Here is a 23854-nt window from a genome sequence, read left to right on the forward strand (position 1 = left end):
TACACTCATGTGATAAGGAGGAAATGCCAAGCTGATTAGGTCATTATTTAGCAAGCATGGGCCAGCCCCCCATCAACCCATCTTTATAAGGATTCAAACAACATCCCCACGCCCAAGCCAAGCAGCAGAGAATTATGTGGTGTTTCAACCTGGGACCCAGATCACAGCTTGTGCCTTCTCTAACAATAATCCAATGCCTCTGAGCACCCTAGAGCAGGGAACTGCATGTGAATCGCATTGAGTTCTGCTCTAGCATCTGCATATGAGAGGCATCTACTTCCATGAAAATCGAGAGCTTGGGATAGGTGCCGTGAGATTTATTTTTAAAAATAAAAAGTAGCCACTTTAATTTTAGGTAGGGTGAGTGTCAGTGACAACAAAGCTTGGCATAGCGCAATGTCTTTCACCCAGATATCAAAGCCATTTTTAAACATAAACAAAGACTCTCAGCCCTTCTGCAAGGTAGATTTATTTTTATCCCCATTTCACAGATAAGGAAACGGTGGCAGAGAGAGACATCTTTTGGGACTTGCACAAGGCCACAATAATTCAGGGGCATAGCTGGGATTTGAACTCAAGAATCACAACTTCCATTCTACAGCCATAAAACCCCAACCAGGCACTACTGCTTCTCTCCTTGAGATACCCAATTTGCAGGTCAGGTAGCTTAGATCACCATTGCACCAAGGTAAGAAGGTCTGAAAACTAACAGAGTCAGGGGGCTAAAATGGAGCCCCCCTCCCCAGCAAGCTTGTTAGTTTCTCTGGCTCTTGCAACAGTCACCAGGACAGACTTTGTCTATATCTGGGACTCAACCACCAATGGGCGGCAACAGGTGTAACTTCACCACAACAACCTGTAGGGAAAGCCAGGATCTGCACTGTGTTCAAGACAGGCTAATCCCAATTACAGAGAAGGCTTTTGTTTCATTTCCAAAAGCTCTAACCTCCCTCTCTTCTCAAGTGATTGGTGCAAAACACCTGAAGGGACATTTAAAAGCTGCCAGGCTCTAAGTATTTTCAACGCCCATTGTCAGACGTCACCGGTGTGGTGCTCTGCTCTATCCAATGTTGATAACAGTTGGCCGCATGCGTGTGTTCCTTCTGTGTGCTGCCCCGGCTCTGCAGATCACCACCACAGCAGACCCCGAGAGAATCTCCAATGACCACAGACTCTGATAAGGTATGAAGGCATCCGGCCAGGTTTATTGCCAAATGAAACACAGTGTCTGGCTCCCAGGATCAGATGTCTACAGTTCTGCTAGTACATATCCCTGACAATGAACTGGCTCAGTCAGTGGTGGGATTTACCACTGCCCCCTAGGCCAGACAAAGGCAACTCCTCAAGGATGCATTCTTATACACAGGTACAAAGAAGTTACACATCACTCCTGACGTATTGAGGTACAACCCCTCTACATAGTAAGCTACTGCCTGTCACCTTGCACAGATTGGTTTGAACAAAAACAACTCTCTCCATCATATTACTCTTTTGCCCCTGTCTTTAGGATGGGTCTGCCTGATCTTTATTATCTGTGTGGAATGTGCAAATATCGGAGTGTTCTGGTATCATTCTGGCATATGTTTATATCTCTAGTGCCCAGTAACTTTTAGTTATGTGTATTTTTGCAACATCAGCCCTTTCTTTGACAGCTTCTGAGAGCAGGGCCTGCCTCTGGCTCACAGTTTAACTTTGCTTTATGTTAAAGTCTTGACCATTACTTTAATTCAGGCCTTTGGCCTCATACCAGGCCCCTGATACAAGGGTTTGTGTTTCAGGGCCTCATCTTACCACAAGCCCCTTGTGGGAAGTGCTCATAATCTGGCAGGATCGAGCCTTTCGAATGTAAAAGTCTATAGTTGCACAAATTAGGATTTCCTCTAAATCCTGTACTGCCCTTGCACACCAACAGCAGCTAAGTATCCAGGTCACACGGTCTTATCAAAATAGCTTCCATCCAGGGAGCAACTCAATACTTGTTGCCATAAAAGACAATGAGACACAGTAATTACAGTTGATACCAGCATGGGACTGCAAGACACACTAGCAGCAGCAGCAACAGAAGAGCCACCTCTGGGGCTTTTCGGATCCGGTTTAATATCAAGGTGTTATAAAGTGTCTGATGGATGGGACTGGTCATCCAGACCGACTCCCAGGGTTTCTGAGGGAGAGAAAAATGTTCTGGGTTGGGCGGGGTTGTTTTTGCTAAGAGGAAAATCCAACTATGATTGGAGATGCCAATTAAAGAATATTATTTGCATTATGATAGTGCGTGTAGGCCCCAATGGAGATCGGGGCCCCATTGTGCTAAATGCTGTATACACTCAGGGCATGTCTACACTGCAATCAGAGGTGTGGTGGCAGCACATGGAGATATACCTGAGCTGGCTTTCATCTAGCGACTGCAAGTACCAACAGCAGTGACGCTGCGGCAGCATGGGCTGTACAGGCCTGCCTGGGACACTGGGTCATTATTCAGGCATCCAGTCTGTGCTGCCACAGCTTCACTGCTATTGGTAGCTGAAGCTTGTCTACACTACAGCCACTACAGTGGCACAGCTATGGGGCTGCAGCTGTGCTGCTAATACTGTAGTATTGATGCTTCCTAACTTCCTTCTGCTGACCGAGCTGCATCTACACTGCAAGGGGTTAAGTCAACCGAATGACAGTGATTGGGGCGTGAAATTTTTCACAGCCCTGAGCAACGTAGCTAGGACAACTTAACTTTTAGGTGCAGACCACCAAGGCCACAATTAGCTAGACTAAAGCTAGTGAGAGTATACCTATGTGATACAGTCACACCTCCAACTGCAGCATAGACATACCCATAGCAAGAGAAAGTCCATGCCCCAAAGAGCTTACATGACATGATCCATGCATGTGTTAGTTTGAAAAAATAAAATTGAAGCCCTGAACAAAAAGAGGAACTGAAATCCTGTGGCTTACACCATCCTCGATCTGATCTGAGTAAACAGGTGCTGGGACAGAAGCTCAGGAAATGGATGCTTTTGCTTAACTTTAAAATTTACTTTTAAATTTGTTTTCACTCCATTCTCCCCACCGCACCCCTTGTATAGAACTTTAGAATTCCATGACTGAGCAGATTAAGACTCCACTGACTCACACACAGGTTTGTTGAAGTGATCTGGAATATTCAATCTAGTCAGCTTAAAAAAAAATTTAAAAAAAGAGACAGAGGAAAAATTGGAGCCACTCCAGACTTTGTCCAACATGGAAACAAAGGAGGTGGGTGGAAACACACCACAACACAGCTTTTTCAATGACTTTTCTGTGCCTGTTACAATCTCATTGTTGTGGATCCACCAACTAAACATATTGCTGCGATTAGTCCATAAAGTTTAGATCATTCTAGCAAAAGAACCAGGCTGAAAAAAAGAGTAAGCATTCTAAACTTCAACACACCTGTGCCAAATTAGGTTATAGGAGTAGCATAATATTGCTTTCATATCAGTGTAAACATATGGCGTAACCCCAGGGTAAACAGTCAGTTCAGAATCAGGCCTAGTAAGTTTAAGCAGTTTAACCTGACGATTAAAATAAAAACCTATCATCAGATGGGAACTACTTCGTTCGGTTCTATCAGTACTGAGTATAATACAATGCCAGAGCTGAAGTTTCATGCAGATCGGACATTCTCTATAAACTATATATAATATAGTGTATATATATATGAGTCCTTCAAACCCACATGTGTTGAGACCTGGCTTTTCCAGGTGGGGCAATCACACAGTTCTCCTATTTACTTCAGTTATGGGTGCTCAGCACTTGGGAGAAGAAAAAAAAAAAAAATCAGGCCTCAAAGTACCTAAAGTTCCCTGAATTTCAATGAGATTTAGGTATCTAACTCCCTTAGGTTTCTTTCACAATCCCATTCTAAGTACACTGATATACTTGGGGATTCAGGCATTCCATTGCATATTGTGTTAGTCTAACTCCTACGTGGGTATTACATTGGTGTGTATATGCAATGACCTATCTGTCTATAGTAACATGGGGAAGGATGTAACATTAAGAAGAAATTACATCTTCAGAATGAAAGTGACATTTCAGGATTCCATCCCATAGGGGAAAGCAAAGAAGCAAAATATTCCAGTAACCTGGCTGCCACAGATTTCAAGGGGAAGTAAAACAATAAGCTGGCAAGGGATATGAACTGCCTACACTATTGAGAAAACAAACAGAGCCTCTAGAGATTAAAACCTGGTAACTGAACATACCATTCTTTCCAGCAGGACTTATGTTTGCTCAGGGCCTAAGCAAGAGGGCACAGGGATGGGTCTCCTCTTGCTTACTCTGCAGTGCAAGTCAGGAGAAACTCTATTGAAGTCAGTGGAGTTAAACTAGTGAGAACAGAAGAGATTCAGCGTCGCTGACAGTAAGCTGCATGTTCATAGCTTCCAAGAGCCATTTCACTTAGTAAAGAAGGTGTGGCATAAAATGGTTATGCAACTATAACACTGCATCCTCCTGACTAACGCTTCTTCTATTTCAGGTCAGAAAACTGTGAGAGAGACGGGGAAGAAGGAAATGGACAAATGCCACCCACACTTTCAAGTGCTAGGGGGAAACCCAATGTCTATTGCACAAAGCAGAGACACATTTAGATCAGTCTTCACTTTCCAATAAAATGTGTCACTAGATTTGCCTGAGATTCATTTTCTCTATTGCAGCACGTTATTAGTGTCTCAATTAACCCCTCATGTGGCAAACAGGCAGTGTGAGTGGTAGAAGCCTGCTTATAACGTTCTCCTTCTGGATACAGAGAACAGCTGCTTGCTCAGATGCAGCTGACCCATCTCAAAAGCCCCATATAGCCAGCATATGGTATTCAGAGCAAAAAAATAAGTGGTAAGAGTGCTCGTGACCAAAAGGGGCAGTAAGGATTTCCTTTAAGAAAGATCCACCTTGAACAATGAAAGAAACACAGAGCTCTGAGATTACAAGGTCAGTTGCCTCATCTTTGCTATATGACATATGGGGAGATCGCAGCCTAGTGAATAGGGTGTTCGACTGAGAGTCAGGATACAGGAGCTCTAGTTCAGGATCTGCAACGGCCTACCTCTTATGCCTCAGTTTCCTTATCTGTGAAGTGGGGTTAATGATGCTTCCTTGCCTTTGTAACACGCTTTGAGATCTACAGATGGAGAATGGTATATAAAAGAACTACTATTGGTCTTTGTCTCCAGGGGAAGCCTCCTTTAGCCTGAACACCAATTCCCTCTAAGCTAAGACTCCGGAGACCCTGTTGCCCATTACAATATGTTGTAACAAACTGAGAATTGAGCTCTTCTTCACTATCCAACAGCATCTCACTTGAGTAGGTGCCAATGTATTTGGGAACCTGATCCTGCAAGATACTAACAGCCCTCAACTCATCCTGAAGAGGTGCTGTGCAGTGAGCACCATCAACTCCCATAGGGCCTGAAAATTGTAACCTCTGGCTGCTTCCAAGCAAGACTGAGTGGATTACAATTGCTTCTAAAGCATGGAAGAGGCATTCATGTTAAGTATTAGACAACCAAACAATTCCATCTAGACGCTTATACAGCCCCAATCACTGTAGTATCTGAGCGCCGCACATTCAACATCCCATCTTCACATCAACCCTGTAAGGGAGGGAGGTATCCCCATTTTACAGGGGAAGCATGGCTCAGAAATGACAACAGACTAGCCCATGTCCTCAGAGCAAAGAACTGAGCCCAGCGTTCATGAACCCTAGGCCAGGGCCTTAACCACAAGACCCAGAGGCGAACCTATGCTGGAAATATATCCCCACCCCACCCCGCCCAGATTAATATTTAAACAGGACAGAACCTGTGAGCATCAATCACCAAGGAAAAAGTGCAAATGGAGTGGGGATGGATTGTGAAGAAGTTTATGATGGGATTTGTCCCTTAGTGACACAATAATTCGGCAACTCGATATTAGTGATCGGTGTGAACCGGGCTCTCGGCTTGGACATGCATAGCAGCAGCTCTAAGCTGACATCAAGGGCCAGATTCTGCTCTCACTTAGCCTGACGTCAATTGGAGTAATTCCCTGGAGCTGACGGATTGAGAGGAGCTCTAAGATATTCAGGGTCTAAGATGTTCAGGCTGCCAAAATCTCAGCTCCTTTTTAGACTACGGGATCTCAACCACAGGAACAAACTAAATCTAACCAAAAAAATAATATTCACCCCTACAGAGCAGTTAAGAGATGGAAGAACCTGTACGATCAGACAAATCCTCTTCCTGCAAAAGATATAGTTCCCCTGAGAGAAATCCCTCTGCTGAATCTTTGCCCAAAGGCATGAGAGCAGCAATAGATAGGCAAGTCACTATGCAACGTTGGATGAAACGTTACATAGTTTAGAGCTTTACTGTTTAAAAAGCAGAAGATGCAGCAGTTCCAGGAAAGCACCAAGATTCCTTTGACGCTGCAATTACTAAGAAGGCTAGTGAAAACAGAGACCAGCTCCGGATGGGATTTGGCACAGGGTCCGTACGAGTACGTTGACATGGCTAGCAGAAACCCACAGCATCGAATCTCAGAGCTCAGGTCTACAGGCTCACGGGGCCTGGGCTACAGCACTAAAAACAGCTACGTAGACATCCGGGCTCAGGCTGGAGCTCAGGCTCTGAAGCCCGGGGATGAGTGTGAACTTCACAGCCCAAGCCACAGTGTCTGCACTGCCGCTTTGAGTGCTGTGGCGCCAGCCCCGTGAATTCTGTTGACCCAGGCTCTGAGACTCACTGCTACAGACACACCCTATGATGGCTCAGAGTCAGTGACACCAAAGTCACAGGAGCTGTTCTCATGAGACTGTAAATCGCCTGTGACAGTGCTCAGAAAGGTGGATGAGCCACAGCGATGGAATAAGCCCTTCCATACATGCTAGGACATTACAGCACTATAGCTATGCTGCTGTAGTTTAGACAGGACCACAAACAGAAGCAGCGCGGGGGGAAGGGGGGGCGCAAAGCAACAGCAGAGCAGCTGAAGATGGGAGGAGAAATGGAGATGGGTGCCTTCTTCTGTGGCTCAGTTCCTCCTCCCTTTCCCTCTCCTGGGTGCTGGCCACCTGGTCCCATGTTGGTCGTTTCTATACAAAGTCTTTATAGCGGTGCCAGTGAGGTCACCATGCTCTTTGCCAAAGAGTCACACCAGGACACATGCAAATACAGGTCCAGTGAAGTCAGAGGGAATTTGCCCCATAGTCTTCCAGATCCTCTACATACCCCTAGCTCACCCAGCTGATCTCCTGTCTCAGCAGTCGCAGACCCATTCCCCATCCCTTTGCCTGCACAGCTGATGCTGGTTCAGCTCCCCCAGAGCAGCAATTTTGGGAGAACAAGTGTCACTCAGACACCAGCTGCTGCCAGCATCTCAGCCATCATGTCTCCTGTACTGCGCAGGGTCTGTCTAATCAACAGGGTTACTTAACACTCTAGCCACCCTAGGGCTCCCCAATGTTCAGCTCTGCTGGAGGGATGTCAGCAACTGTGGGAAACCACTGCCAAATTTCCTTCTCATGTATCCATTCCATGTCACCCTCTGCATGTAATTGACTTTAAACCAGAAATCCTTCTTTTCTCCCTCACCTAAGCCTCTCAGCGTACTATTTAAAGGAACAATCAAATTCTACACCAGTTTCCCTACAGTCATTTATCTAGAAACTTTACTAACAAAAACAATGAAGAGTTCGATGCTACCGGACTCCTCATTGTTTTTGTGGATACAGACTAACAGACCACCCCTCTGACATTTACTAACGAACACGCTCTGCTCATCAGCACTGCTGTCACTATTACTGTCGGTTAGCACGCAACAGCCCCAACCAAGATCAAAGACCAGCCATACCTGTAAGACCCAGACCCCTCCCTTGCTCTGGCAAACTGAGTCTAACAGCAATATGCTCCCTGTACCTTATCTTTTGATCTGCACAGTTGCCTTGTGTTTGTATCAAAAGATTAATCAGATGAGAAATGCCTTTGATTTTTATCTGAACAATTATGGTACAAAGCTATGGCCAGATACTGCAGAGTGCTGAGCGCTTTCTACACCACACAGGCTTTCAAAAGTAGAAGGCCCTCAGTACTTTATAGTTTAGGGGATCGATCCTGCAAACGGAGGCAGTGTATCCTAGTGGACAGAGCTCTGGACTGGGACTCAGGATATCTGGGTTCTGCTCCTGACTCTCCCACTAGACTGCTGGGTGACCTTGGGTAAGCCATGTTCCCCTCTCTGTACCTCATTATTCCCCCCATCTGTAAAATGGGAATAATGATACTGACCTCCTTTGTAAAGTGCTTTGAGATCTCCTGATGAAAAGTGCTGAGTAACAGCTCGGTATTATTTTTAAAGGTGGTCATGGACCTAGTTCTCCTATTAAAGCAATTTCACACCAGGATAAATCTACTGCATCTACACAGACATCAAACTGATGTAGTCAAATTAAGAATCAGGCCTTGCATCAAGCATTGACCATGCTTGCCAGTTGGTTTTTCCTCTGCCTAGTGGCCAGCCTGGAGTTGGGGTGAACAGTCTTCGCCCAGGATCCCAGCCGTTGTCCTTCAATCTGTCAGGTATCTGCGAACCACTAAGTGCACAGCAGAACCTGGCATCTCGGTAACTCCAGCATAAGTAAGGGTCATTTGGAATGTTGCTGAAAGACATACAGGTCCTGTCCCAGCGTGCAAGGATCCAATGCCAAGTCTCTTAGCCAAAAGACTCTAGTTTGCTCCTCACTCTCAAATGCTGTAATTTTCTTTGCCAGGTGGCAAGCAGCACTTTTTCTGACATCTGTCAGGACCTCAATCCCATCTGATTTTTTTATTCCTGGTCCTGAATGCTTTAGACAGATGTTACATCAGCAAATCAGTTTTAAAGGTAATCTGGTGATTGCACAGAGATCATAACAAATCGGAGGGCGAGTAATAAGCTGCCACGGCTAGCAGATCTGGGAGAACAAAGCTGTTAGCCATGGGAGGAGTTTGTTGCATCTAGTTCTTATATCAGCACCCATCACTGTAATATCTGAGCACTTTCTGGGCACTCCTATGCTAGGATAGTGATGAACTATTCACCAAGATCTTCGAAATCTGTCTTTTTTTGGGGAGGGATAGCTCAGTGGTTTGAGCATTGGCCTGCTAAAACCCAGGGTTGCGAGTTTAATCCTTGAGGAAGCCATTTAGGGAACTGGGGTAAAAATCTGTCTGGGGATTGGTCCTGCTTTGAGCAAGAGATTGGACTAGATGACCTCCTGAGGTCCCTTCCTACCCTGATATTCTATGATAGTGGCTGGCAGGAAGCATTAAGTTAAAAGGCTCAGCTGTGCGTGTGTTACTACAGGGAACTAAGGTTTCCCTGTGACTCAGAGGTCAGTTAGCCTGCTGGCACTACCGGACCCTTGTGTTCTACCCAGGACTGCTTCTGTCCTGCAAGAAGGGGCATTCTAGGCTTGCGACCCCAGCGTGAGTTAGGAGCAACTCCCTTCAAGTCAAGAGAATTACACCACCAGGGCAAGCTGAAGGAGAATTGAGCCCTTCATTCTCCAATTCAAAACACAACAGGAGAACAAAACAATCGGGAAAAGGGTGTAGAGAGGAACAAATAAGGAACAGAAGAGCTCATTCCTCCACAAGCACACACACACTCACATTGTACGTGGAACAAGCGATTCCTTGCAGCACTTTACCTGTTCCGTCCGGGGTGGATCTCACAAATGAAGGCAACATTTTCACCGATGCTGTAGGGTTGGTGTCTACTCCAAGACCCTTCTCCATCTCCTTTCGGAAGCGCTCAGACACCTCCTGGAGTGTTTCATCGGACAGTCGCATGTGATATAGGTATTTGTCAATCTGAAAGTGTAGGAAAGTCAGTGGGTCAGCATGGGCGGGGGTCAGACATTGTGGTTGGACTCTGAGAACATTACCCAACCACAGGTCATCGGTGGGACTGAACCAGAGACCCTCAGCACCAGGGCACACAGACCTAACTCTTTTGGCAATAGTAGGCTATTGTCCTCTCTATGGACCAGCCACTCGTGTGCTACATTTCCAAACAGATGTAGCACGGTGTTTGAGAAGGACCAGATCAAGCCAACGCCTCAGCTCATATCACAACTAACACTCATCTGCTGAACTGAATCACTACAGATAATACTTTGCGCTTTCCACATGCCTTCCTTCTTAGTGTCGCAGCACTTCTCACATTAAGGAAACAAGCCTCACAACCCCCAGGCCAGTCAGGATTATCCCCATTGTATAGGGGGGAAACTGAGGCACTCAGCTGCATGGTCTGCTCTTCAGAGTTGCCAAGCACCCATCACTCTCACCAAACATTAATGGAAGCTTCTGGTGAAATCAGGCTATATGTTACTTATCTGTGGCCATGCAGAGAAATTGAGGCAGAAGCAGGAACTGAATTCAAGATCCTCAAAGGCCATCCAATGCCTTAGTTACCAAGGCCTGGTCTACACTGGGGGGAGGGGGTCGATGTAAGATACGCAATTTCAACTACAGGAATGACGTATCTTATTTCGACTCCACTACCGCCACTTGCTCTGGTGGAGTTCTGGAGTCGACGGGAGCGCGTTCGGAGATCGATATATCACGTGTAGATGAGACGCAATATATTGATCCTTGATAAATCGATCACTACCCACCGATACAAGTCTGCACGTACCCCAAGACTCTCCTCCTTAAGGCCTCTGAAACTAGCCAGCCTGTCAGTCTGTAGGGCTGTCAATTTTATATCAGTAGGGCAGGGTAAGCTGCTGGCCTCTCCCTGCAGCCGGGAACACCATGGCAAAGTTAGAGTCAGACTTTTCCACTCAGGGCTTCCTTTATTATTCAAACACAATAAAACAGTCAGAGTTCCACACCTAAACCCAGTCTTTTCCCTGACCGTAAGGGCTTGGCTACACTCAAAACTCCAAAGTGCTGCCGTGGGAGCGCTCCCACGGCAGCGCTTTGAAGTGCGAGTGTGGTCACGGCGCCAGCACTGGGAGAGAGCTCTCCCAGCGCTGCAGGTACTCCACTCAGGGCCGGCTCCAGGCCACAGAGCACCAAGCGCATGCTTGGGGCGGCATGCCGCGGGGGGAGCTCTGCCGGTTGCTGGGAGGGCGGCAGGCGGCTCCGGTGGACCTGCCGCAGGCGTTTCTGTGGAGTGTCTGCTGGTCCCGCGGCTCCGGTGGACCTCTGGCAGACACGCCTGTGGCAGCTCCACCAGAGCCGTGGGACCATCGGACCCTCCGCAAGGACGCCTGTGGGAAGTCCACCAGAGCCGCGGGACCGGCAAGCAGCAGAGTGCCCCCCGCGGCATGCCGTCGTGCTTGGGGTGGCGAAATTGCTAGAGCCAGCCCTGACTCCACCTCCCCGTGGGGATTGCTTGCAGTGCTGGAAGCCACTCTCCCAGCGCTGGGGCACTGTTTACACTGGCGCTTTGCAGTGTTTTTTTCACACCCCTGAGTGAGAAAGTTGCAGCGCTGTAAAGCGCCAGTGTAGCCAAGGCCTAAGATGGAGACAGCCAGCCCCGACTGAAAACATCCCTCCAGTTTAATTACTTGGTTCAAACAAATTAAAAAAGGCAGGTTCAAGCGTTGGGGAAGTCAGAGGAAAACTCCACCCACTCTGCTCACATAAGGCAAAGAGCACGTTTCACCAGAAATTAAGCGGAAGGCTTTTAAAAGTGCTGTATTGAAAAAGACAGTTGGCATTCCAGAGGCCAGCTGGCTGAGAAGTGACCTCATTCATGGATGTGGCCATATAACCACTAGGCTGAGCAAAATAAGTATAATTTTAAGGGCTGCTTTTTTTAAATTCCTTGTGCGTTTTTGGCCACACTGCTCATGCATTTGGGGGCCAGATCCTCAGCTGGTGTAAGTCAGCTTAGTTCCATTCAGGTCAGTGGCTCTATACTAGTTCACACCCCCTTGGGATCTGTCCCTTGAATAGCAAACATATCTTTGCTATCTAGCTAGGATATTCCTGCTTCCTAAGGAAAAATTCTTGTGTGCTGAATAAAGTCACAAAAAGAGGCCAGCCAAAGACAAGCTGACAGGCAGATGTGAAAATGCAAATAGTGACATCTGAAAGGGTTTCTCAGAGCAAGCTAGACAGGATTCCTTGATGAGGCCTTTAAATACCATACAGCGGGGAAGCCAAATATTTACCTCTCCTCATCCAGCTATGTAGTTTCACTCACATGAAATCAGTTCCGACACAGCCCACATATCAATGCTACGGTAATAGCCTTTAGTTATGTGCCCCTCCTCTCACCTCGGGAATGGAAAAAAGCACGAGAGAGACAAAGCACATGCCCAAATCCACATTTTGCAAGAGTTCAAGATCTAGGGCTCTAGGCCCATCTCATCTCCAGACTGGTAAGATGTTTGGACATGCTAGAAAGTCAAAACAAGAGCACAGCTGGGGCAACTAGGAGCGTGCTTGCTTTTTAAAGTCAGATTAGTCAGACTGTTTGTAACACTGCAGCCTTCAAAGACTGCAGGAGCGTTTATAAGAAAGAGACCCAAAAATCCACTTTGGCAGGAGGAGTAACCAGAGTCGACAGGGGAGCCACGGCAGTCGACTCGCCGCCATGAGGACGGCCAGGTAAGTCGAACTAAGATACTTAGACTTTGCATAACTGAAGTTGTGTATCTTAGATCAACCCCAACACCCCCAGTGTAGGTCAGCCCTGAGGCTTCTAGCTAACACAGACAAGGCTGTAAGCCACGCTATCCCGGTGCCAGTCTGGGGAACATCATTAAATGTGGGGGGAGAGGGTTAAAAAAAAGAAGAAGAATGTGTCAGCAACTACATGAACTAGGTTAGAGAAATGGCCAAGTTTGCTGGATGGGACCTCAGTTTGAAACAAAATAGTCCACGCAGCTGATGTACCGAGGCCCCAGTTCAGCAAAATACTTAAGCATGTGCTTTACCGTAATGATTTCAGGGACTATGCCAGGTGGGACATCACCAAGAAACCATGACTGACCATTCTCATGGAGCTCAGAGTTATAAGCAAGTGTTTTTTTGAATCAGGGCCTAAGTGATGACTCTGGACTCCAAGTAAAAGCGGCAACGAGTCCTGTGGCACCTTATAGATTAACAGACGTATTGGAGCATGAGCTTTCGTGGGTGAATACCCACTTCGTTGGATACATGTCAGACTAACAGCTACCCCTCTGATACTCGACTCCAAGTAAGTTTAACAGAGCAGCATTAGTGGCTATTTGGACCGCACTATGGGATGCTGAAGTGCAAAACTATTTGGGAATTGACTGTTATTTAGAAACTACCAGGAATGAAACTATTTGGCAATTAAATATATAATCCCACACTGCTATGTTGTTCCAATTAGTCGAACTGTATTTACTGCAAATAAACTTACATCTAATTATACGGGTAAGATCTAGCAAGATGGGAGAATTAGTCTATGACTGTGGGAGACGAATGCCTTTGGGGAGGAACATCCTCCTTGGGTGTTCTACCTTTTCAAGGTCATTGTCAATCTGGAAAAGGAAATTTCACAAGTTAATGGGGTTTCCCTGAGGAAATTGAAACCAGGTAGGTGGCAGAAAGTTGTAGTACTGAGTTTAAGGTGGCATGTGTTATACACTTTCATAGCACACACAGCAGAGGGGGGAAAAAAAAAAAAAAGACACTTGGATAGAAGTTTAGTTCAAGAACCAAACCTCAAGAATGTTAAGATTCCAGCAGAATGAGACACTAACAATCTGGAATGAGCTAGGGAAAGACACCTAGAAGATTAATTTCTTGTTCCTGATTCTATTAGCTATTATCCAGATACTGTAAAAGAAAACCCTGAATCACAATTAGAGATATAGCCTGAAGCAGATGTAATGAGTAGGGGGCAATTTAAGAAATAGCATCTTTTATATTTTGAATTTAAAAATACTGAGTCCCAAAACTACCAGCTACTCAAAAACACCTCCAACAGTATTCTCTACTGAGCACAAAATCAAAGTCTAAAAACTAAGTCACTGAAAAACTGACTATGGTGTAGTCCACCTCTTGTCCTAAACTGTTGAACAGCTGCCTTGTTTCACCCCAGAAGTGGCTGCATTTCACCCATGGGTAACAGGATCCCTACATAGCCTTAACTTCATAGGTGTGTTAAGAGGCTTATATAGTTCATATTAGAGAAGTGTTTTTGAGATGCTCAGCTGACAGAAATTGTAAGAGACCTAAGCAATAATTATGAATAACTGCAATCCCTATTTGTGAAATTCAACCAAAGAAGGGAAGACACTGTGATTACACATCTTTTACCATCCCACATGATCTCTGTTGGCAGCGTAGCTTTGGGGAATAAAGTGGAGATGACCCTGGAACTACACCCCCAGATGTAGAGAAGCCCCAAACTTTAAATTCAGATCCACATCCAAATTCTGCAGCTCAGGCCCATCTCTGTGTCCACACAGCTGCATTCCTGTAGCATGTGGACTAGTTACAGCAGGGCTCGGCAACCTTTCAGAAGTGATGTGCCGAGTCTTCATTTATTCACTCTAATTTAAGGTTTCGTGTGCCACTAATACATTTTAACATTTTTAGAAGGTCTCTTTCTATAAGTCTATAATATATAACTAAACTATTGTTGTATGTAAAGTAAATAAGGTTTTTAAAATGTTCAAGCAGCTTCATTTAAAATTAAATTAAAATCCAGAGCCCCCCAGACTGGTGGCCAGGATCCAGGCAGTCTGAGTGCCACTGAAAATCAGCTCACGTGCCGCCTTCGGCACGTGTGCCATAGGTTGCCTGCCCCTGAGTTATAGAAACCCTATGCAAAGTCCAGTGTTATTGCCAATATGTTAAGACTGAAGCCTCCATCAAATTATTATAGAGAAAATGGAAATGAATATTTTAAATATATACTTATTTCACCTTAGATAATAGTTGGACTATTTGGGGGTTGAAAGTGAGGAATGATTGACACAAAACAAGGGAGCTCATGGCTGATGAACAAGTCTCAGCTAATTTGGTGTGACCACTTGGGAATAATTTGTGCAAGGACAGGACAGATGTACCTTCCTCAGTGGACAAGTTGTGAGGTTGCTCCTTTTCCTGCTAACTTGTCTCCCTCCTCTTGAGGACATTAGACTAGCAAGGGGCTTGATTCTGTATTTATTGTACACCGTAAGGCCCTGACGCTACAAATACTTAAGCGTGTGGGGAGTTTTGTTCAAGTTCAGTGCAATGTTTTCATGTGGAAAGAGTTAAACCCCATGCTTGAGTGCTTACAAGATTGATCCCATCAATGCAGCTACTTGTAGGAGTAAAATCACTCAGACACACAAGTGCTTGAAGAATCAGCAACGCCCATGGAGTTAGTAAGAGTACTGGGAGCAAAAGGAATGAAGAATCAACCTAATGGTTAAAGATTAAGGGGGACTTTGTATGGATTGAAGCAGTACTCTGGTTATCTGGATCGTTTGTCTTGTTTTTGTTTCCCCAGTAGAGTGGCAATGCTTATCTGACTACATCTGAGTGTTTTGTAAATCATGGCATGATAGTAGCTTCCTGTTAAGTACAAGCACTTCCTGCATAGCAAAGATAACGCAGCAGTGGAAGTACTACAGAGCTGTTTATTTTAATGCAAAAGAACCCGGCCACATGCTTGTCTTAAATTATTTTTGCATGCTGGCTCTCTGAAGGAGAGCAATGCCATTTGCGTTTTTCTATGAATAATCACTTCATTTTTTGGCTGATTTTTTCAAATCCACAGACATGGCAAGAATCAAACACAGAATAAATGTTTCAGCTCTACAGTATTTTCTCTCTACGGTTCTTAGATCTGCTTGTGCATTTTAGAAGCATTTAGAGAATTTAATGTGAAAAAACACATTAAAGGCCTTTTTTGCAGAGGTGGACTGAAAGTTTGGTGTGTGTTAAGAAGAGATGTGTTTAAGCTGCAAAGTTTGGATCTGGATTTAACAGGTGATCAGTTCAAATAGGGGATTTTGGTTTGGCCTGCTCCACTGACAAGCTATTTACCATAGCCAGCCACAGATCAGGGAGTCAAATACCCTTCCGGGGGTTGGTTTAGGCCTCATTGCTGCTGCATAAAAGTCCTGCTTGGTATCAGGATCCTCTTCCCAAGTCTCACAGGATGGTGGCCCCAGGAGGTTTTCATTTTTCCTCCCGATCCCAGCTATGGATTAGTAAAAACGTAATTAAAAAAAAAATGAAAGTTTCTCAAATTCTGAAGCACAAAATAATACTTTGTTACCCTCTAATGAAAGATACTGTACAAACATTAAGCAATTATCAAAACATCCCTAAGAGGGTGGCAGATGGATAACCTGACCCACCTCTAAAATGCAATCACTTTGGTGGGGAATGCAGCAACTGTTTAATAGTGCATAGGACAGAAAGCAAATAAATACTCATCACCCATCTAGCACTTCGTATCATCAGTAGCTTTCAAAGTGCTTTGCAAAACTGGTATCTTTATGCCCATTTTACAGAGGAGGAAACTGAGGCACAATGAGGTGCAAGCGACTTGCCCTAGATCACACTCTGAAGTAGCAGAAGTGCAGGGAACAGGAACCATTTCCCAACTTGGGCCTGTTGCCACACCTAAGACATATCCAAACATCCTGGTAAATTTAGGTAGACAAATATGATCACATACGTGAGCATCAAGGGCTGGCCTAGCCTTCCCCCACTTAAAATCTTAGGGACAAAAGGAAGAAATTCTGCTAGCTACTAAATTACAAGTCACAAGATGCTGCATGATTGTGTTGTAGGTGTGGATTGCTAGTATTGACCCTGAACCTGAAAAACACTGAGGACTTCCTGAAAGATCCTGCGGGCCCTCACTTCCAGCTGACTGCACCAGGAGAGCTCAGCACTTTGCAGAAAGAAACCTCGCTGTGACCTTACAAGAGAAGCAAAGCCCAACACTCCTCCCGGATCCTATTGCAGCACACTACAGTGTGAGTCAGATAATTTCCTGTGCGGACGGTTCCTCCCCACCCCCATCCCTCAAAAGTCTCATTTTACAGGACACAGCGTGCAAACGGGGCGCCTTGAGGGGTGGAGAGTAAGGAACTGATTACTAAGAGAAGTCATGCTGCAGTGCATCAGCAAGGACTGGCAGACTCAGTCTTGCCCTCACCAAGTATTTTACGAGAAACCAGCTACTGTTCGCAGCAGCCTAAGTGCAGCCCCTAGGAAAATCCCCTCTCCAGCGCAGGGAGCATTTGATGCTTGTGGCCTGGCGCACAAAAGCTACTGTGTATTCCAGCCAAGCTTCGATTCAGCTGCTATCAGCTACTGCTGTTGCCACAGGACAAGAGAGGACAGACAGAGATGAACTGTGATAAAACAGCCTCTGGTTTTTGTTACCTCATTCTCCCCACCTCCCTGCTCCCCATATACTTTATATTACAAGCTCTTAAAGCCAGGGAACGTCTTTTATTATGCGTTTGTACAGCACCTAGCACCAAGGGGCCCTGATCTGATTGGCGCTATTAGGTGCTAAGATAATACAAATCTGTATTAATAAAATAATTATACCTAATGCTTTTCATCAGTAGATCTCAAAGCACTTTACAAAGGAGAGCAACAACATTATGCCCATTTTAGAGAAGAGGAAACTGAGGTTCAGGAAAGGGAAGTGACTTGCCCAACGTCACCCAGCAGGTAGTAGAGCTGGGAAGAGAACCCAGGTATCCTGAGCCCCAGCCCAGTGCTCTATCCAGTAGGCAACACTATATAACAAGACAGAAAATGAACCAAGTGCTAGATCGACAGCCCTGGAGGTTTACATCTTATCCAGCCAGAAAACAAAACGGACAGCAGGGATAGCAGGAGGACCCCACCAAAGTCCCTCTACCTTGACATAAATACTATTGTCCAGCTGGCTCATTGTGCCCCCAGGCCACTCTGCCAGAGTGTGGTGAGACTCTATCCAGTCCCGAGAAGGCAGGTACCCACAATGCAGAAACCACCACAATTGAGACACTGAGCAGAGAGGCCCTTAGAAGAGCTGCCTGCAGAGCAAAGGTGAAGGTTATTGGCTGGGTATTAGGAGAAAGCTTGCCTGCCACAGACATTGCTGGACTCTTCCAGTGGCTGGAAGTTGCCAGTTTCCAGGGAACCTCCACCCACATCCTTCCCCAGCACAACTACGCAGTCACAGTTTAAAAGGAAGAGACAATGACACTGAGATTTAAGAACTCCAAGAGAAAAGGGGAAGAAGACACTTAAATCCTTCCTCTAAGCAAGCGAAAGAAAGAGCCAGCCATGTCAGAAAATGGTCAAATAGACTGGTATCCAAAGGAGAGTGGAAGTTTTACAACTCTGCCAAACATGGAAGGTCGACGACTTCCACATAACTGACTTCACTTAAAGAGACAGACAAAGACATTGTATTGAACGGAAGGCCTCATTATGAAAGTAAAATTAAATAATTTAAAAACTTATCCCTAATTAGTACCTTTAGCTAAAAGGAAAAGAAAAACATACCAGCCCAATTTTTCAGCTCTGAATCACAAGTGTCCACATGCAATTAGTACTTTTCCTAGCATTATTTCTGCCACAAATGACAGCAGTTTAAAGCATAATGGTTCTATTGACATTAATGTACGAGACACGCAGCACTGGCCCAGTGAATGTGCCGCATTCAAATATGATTAGTCTTAGAGTTTTTAAAGCACCTTTCATCTGTGGCTCTCAAAGTGCTCTGCAAACATTCATTAAGTTTACACAACCCCTTTGAGGTTTGGCAAGAGTTACTTCGACCCATTTTACAACTGGGCAAACTGAAGGTTAAGTGATTTATGCTTAGGGCCCTACCAAATTCATGGTCCATTTTGGTCAATTTCACAATCATGAGATTTTAAAAAAATCATAAATTACATGATTTCAGCTATTTAAATCTGATTTTGTGTTGTAATTGTAGGGATCCTGACCCAAAAAGGAGTTGGGGGGGGGGCTGCAAGCTTATTGTAGGGGGGTTGCAGTACTTCGCCCCTTACTTCTGTGCTGCTACTGTCAGCAGCCCTGCTTTCAGAGCTTGGCAGCTGGAGAGCAGCAGCTGCTGGCCAGAAGCCCAGTTCTGAAGGCAGAGTTGCTGCCAGCAGCAGCGCAGAAGTAAGGATGGCCTGGTATGGTATTGCCACCCTCACTTCTGCGTTGCTGCCTGCAGAGGTGGGCCCTCAGTCAGCAGCCACCACTCTCCGGCCACCCAGCTCAGAAGGCAGCAGCGCAGAAGTTAGGATGGCATGGTATGGTATTGCCATTCTTACTTCTGCACTGCTGCTGGCAGGGCTCTGCCTTCAGAGCTGGGCACCTGGCCAACAGCAGCTGCTTTCTGACCATGTAGCTCTGAAGGCAGCACAGAAGTAAGGGTGGCCATACCACAACACACACCCCTAAAATAACCTTATGACCTCCCCCCGCAACTCCTTTTTGGATCAGGAGCCCCAATTTGAGAAACGCTGGTCTCCTCTGTGACATCTGTATAGTATAGGGTAAAAGCACATAAGAGACCAGATTTCATGGTCTGTGATGCGTTTTTCATGGCTGTGAATTCGGTAGGGCTCTACTTACACTACGTCAAGGCAACTCAGTAAGCTGGGAACAGAACCCGGGAGTGCAAGTTCATGGACTCCAGCTTTAATCAAGAGACAACACTACCTCTTGAAAATGACTGTGATCGGAATGGTTTCCATCAGCCACAGTTGGAGCAACAGGATCAATAACCTGCTCAGATTTTTTTTTTTAAATATATAAACACTCTGTTCTGCCCCAGTCAGTTCCATGAAGATGCAAGTTAATGAAGCGTCATTTCACCAAATCAGCCAGCCAAGGTTATTGCTACTTCTTGCTTTACACCCGTGGTTCTCCAGCTGTGGTCTGTGGAGGGTGGGCTGCCTACCTGGATTTCCTTTTTTCCAACTGCTAACATGCCTTAGAAACAGCAAAGAGATACATTCACTACTTTCCAAACATTACTTTCCCTTGCATGCAATTGCAAACAGAAGACGTGATGCAGCCCACACTGTGAAAAATGGGAGAACCTATGCATTATTATTGTTTGATTTTATAGTGCCCAGAGGCCCCCAAATAACATTGGCGAGGCCCCACTGTAGCCACATTGCAAGAGACAGTCACGCACAATCCACTGTCTTGACAAAGAAACAGCACACTTGGTGTTCAAAGCAGCATGGCCATTAGCTACAGGATTTGGTTTTTTTAAAATAAGGTTTTACAGAAGCTTCTTTAATAAACAATTCTGAAAGAAATCCAGGTCTGGAAGCAGTTACTCAGGGAAAGTATCTGTAAACCTGTTTCATCATACGTAAACAGAGCCAGTGTAGCTGAACTGTCTTGTTGAATATTTCTGAGAGCCAATTATTGCTTGCAACTTTTTCCCACATCCGAACAATAACCTTTGTTTGCCCTCCCTAGCAAGAGTAGTTAAACAGAGGGACAGACCATGCTTTGCACACCAAGTTCCTGGTTTGGAACTAAGTGAAACTCCTTAAGAAAGAACTTTATGCTAACTTACTGATAAGGGCATAGCAAACTGAGAAGAGCAAGGAAACCCAGAGCTAATGCACCAACACTATCTACATACCTCCTGCATCTTGTTACACTACATAAATCATAGGAGCTGATTCCACTGTTACACAAGCCCCATTATATCTAAATGCAATGGAACAAGACAGAAGCCTAAACTATTTCTTTACGTATCAACTTGATTTTCGCTAGGTATTTTTACTTCCAATTTAAAGCAGCCACCACCAGGGACATCAGAGGCACGGTAGCATTTCTTAGTTTTACTTCTGGTCTCCCTGGCGAGCGGGGTCTTATCTCTGTGACTGTTGCTACAAAGGGAACCCCTGGTACTAAAATGAGGAAGTGATTTTTTTTCTCTCTCTAAAAAGGAAGCATTAATTGGAATTTAGAAATCCTGATCAGCAGCTTCAGATGAGCTAGAGCATCTGTGTGCATGTGTGTACAGTAGCATGTGTCTGTAGCACTTAGAATTGAGCTTAACCAGGTGTACATACATGTAACAAGAAGATGGTCCCTGTCTCTAAGCTCTAATTTAAGGGCATTCACCAGACTAGCTGGAGAATTCAGACTCCATTTCCAGATAAAGTTTCACCACCAGAGTGCAAACCCACCCCCCAAAAAAGGGGGTGGGGGTGAAATCATCTCACAGTTAATTTTCAGAGACCAACAGCTGGTTCTGTTCAAAGCAAGACAAGTGCATTTAGACTATTCAAATAAGCTAAACAAACACTAGCACATTTCAGTATGTCCACATTCTGAATACATAATTACCTGTGCAAATTGTAACTATACAATCATAGAATGAGACCACACAATTCGTTGATTTCCATTTTCAATCCAAGGGCAGAGATCATGGTTTGCTAAAGTTACATATATTTTTTGTATTAATTTTTTTTTAAGAAAGCAATTTTGATATATTTGTGGCTCACTTTCCAGACAAAACAAGAGACAGAGTTAAAGTTTTTGTTTTCTAATTGGTATACAAAAACACGTTAATGATGTAACAGGTTTGGTGGGGACTAAAAATGGATTCAAAGCTCCCAGTCACAACATAGTTCACTCACCACCCCCTAACTTAATCAAAAAGCCATTTGGTTTGCACATCCTGAGTGATCTATGCCATCTCCTACCCTGCTCTCTTACCCAAACCAGACAGCAGAGCTGACACTCGGCATATATCCACACTGTGTCACCATCCAGCTAATGCTGATGCTCACTGTGTCCCCAGTTAACCTCTCATATCCCACAAGATGAGACGGGAAAGGGAAAGCATTGAACTGCAGGGTTTTGACACATTGCACCACTGAAGAGTCCTCTTTGGGATTGCAGGGAGGAACCCTCCAGGGAAGGTTTTCTCATAAATCTAAGCATCCCACTCAGACATGTCCTAAAATAACCCTCACTCTTATAGACAGGGAGCCTAAAGCAAAACTTTAAATTGCAGCCATGTGGCTCAAGCTATGCTTGGGGATCAGGAAATCTGGGTTCACTTGAGTTCTGCCTAGTCTTCCTATGGGACCTTGAGTAAGTTACAACCTGTCCCTCACCTCCCAGCTATAAACTGAGGGACAATACTTACCCTCAGTCACAGAGGGTTGTAAGAGCCTTGGCTGGAACAAACTACAGGAAGGTTATTGTTTATAACAGGCCAAAGCAAAATCTCAAATCCACAGAGCGAGGAGTTTTGGGATGCTTTAAAAGAAACCGTTTTGTTGGTTGGCGGGAAAGCGCTCCGTGGTTTCCCAGCCCTCCCCACCTACTCCAGTGAGGGAGATTTAGCAGACACTGAAAGGGTCTGGTGGAGGTGGACGTAGCTCCTGTAAAACCGAGCAGCAGGAGTGGGAAATTAATCCCAGCACCAGGGGCGCCCCCAGCCATTCTGCTGGGCCAGGCTGTGGCAGCAAGACAAGGGGAGCGAGAATTCCCTCCCCACAGACACTTTGCAGCCGCTTCCTTTCCAAAGGCTGGAACTAAACCCCCGGGGAGGGGGAAACGCCTTCAGAATCGGCCCCTGCCAGGATCAGGTCACATCCTCAAACCCACCCCAACCCGTCGGCAGAACCCCCAAACCAGAATCATTTCATCCCATGGCCCGGGGGGGAGGGGCTAGGGTGCGGGACATGAAGTCAAGGCAGTGGGGAGAGCCTCCTCTTCCTCCAGACAAACCCTGGGGCCAAGGACCCCCTACTCTGACGATAAAAGCAAGGCAGTGGGAAGACCGCCCCGCCCCCTGGAGCTGCGGCCCACGGGGTTAGGGCACACACCCAACCCACCAGCCGGGTTTGCAGGGCAAGACACAGGATGTGAGATATCATGCACGGAGTTTCCCAGAACGCGACCTCCCAGGAGGGACCCCGAGCTGCCCCGTCCATCCGCCGCCCGGACTCCCTGCCCCGGTACCGAGGAGTGGGAGGGGAGGGAGCCCGCTTCCCACTCCCACTATTCGACACACACACACACACACAAAATAAAGCGAGAGGACGCACAGCCGAACACGGGTCAGCAATTCAACCGGACCCGGGGGGGGAGCGCTGCAGCCCCCCCAAGGGAATAGTGGGGGGAGGAAGCGCTAAAGCCCCCCCCCCAAGGGGATGGGGGGGAATCTCCTCCCGCCAGGAGCCAGGTATCGCTCGCTCCAGTCCCCGGACCGGCGAATTCTCTCCGACCGGACAGGCACAAGCCTCACATCTCGCTCACCCCCGGCTCAGTATCGATAACCCACCCCAGGGCGGGCCGCTCCCCCCGCCCACGATGGGTATCGACAGCCTGCAAAGCCCGCCCCGGGTCCCGCTCCGAACCTCACTAACACCCCCGCGACCACACACACCCACACGAGGTATTGGCACGCAAGTACCGATGGGAGGAGGTGCGCCCACCTTCTGCCCTTGGTCATGGCTGAGCTCGGTGAAGAAATAGGCGAGCAGGTGGGACGCGATCATCTTGCGCAGCACGGGGAGTCAGAGCCGGAGCCGGTCTCGATCAGCCGGCACGTTAGTTACTTTCTGCTGTAACAATGTGGCTCATTCAAGAGATTCCCCCGGCCCCGGAGTGACGCGCCCCCGCCGCCCGGCTCCCATTGGCCAGGGCGGGAGGGTGTGTGCTCCGCGTGGGGCGGGTCTTGCGCCTCTGTCTGTCTGTCTGAGCGAGTTGGAGGATTTGTCTGTCTGCGCTGAATGTGGCTGTGCACGTGGGCCTGTCTGCATTGCCCCTCCAGTCATGGGCCTATCCACCCAGCATGTGTCTAGGCACCAGTCTGGCTGTCTGCACTGAATGTGGATACGCATGGGTGTGTCTGA

At 46.3% G+C, this 23854-nt stretch overlaps 1 protein-coding gene across 1 annotated transcript in view; it reads right to left on the bottom strand.

Moving 5' to 3' along the window:
- HK2 (hexokinase 2) overlaps window positions 1-23575 on the bottom strand; it is a 64534-nt gene extending 40959 nt beyond the window's left edge. The window contains exons 1-2 of the mRNA XM_032771294.2: window positions 23435-23575; window positions 9701-9863 (exon numbers count right to left, since the gene is read on the bottom strand). Coding sequence (XP_032627185.1) covers window positions 9701-9863; window positions 23435-23497 — 226 coding nt within the window. The 5' untranslated portion in view covers window positions 23498-23575. The remainder of the gene's footprint in view (window positions 1-9700; window positions 9864-23434) is intronic.
- Between the last annotated feature and the right edge of the window lie 279 nt (window positions 23576-23854).

Source organism: Chelonoidis abingdonii, chromosome 2, assembly GCF_003597395.2.
Source record: "Chelonoidis abingdonii isolate Lonesome George chromosome 2, CheloAbing_2.0, whole genome shotgun sequence".
Taxonomy (NCBI): domain Eukaryota; kingdom Metazoa; phylum Chordata; order Testudines; family Testudinidae; genus Chelonoidis; species Chelonoidis abingdonii.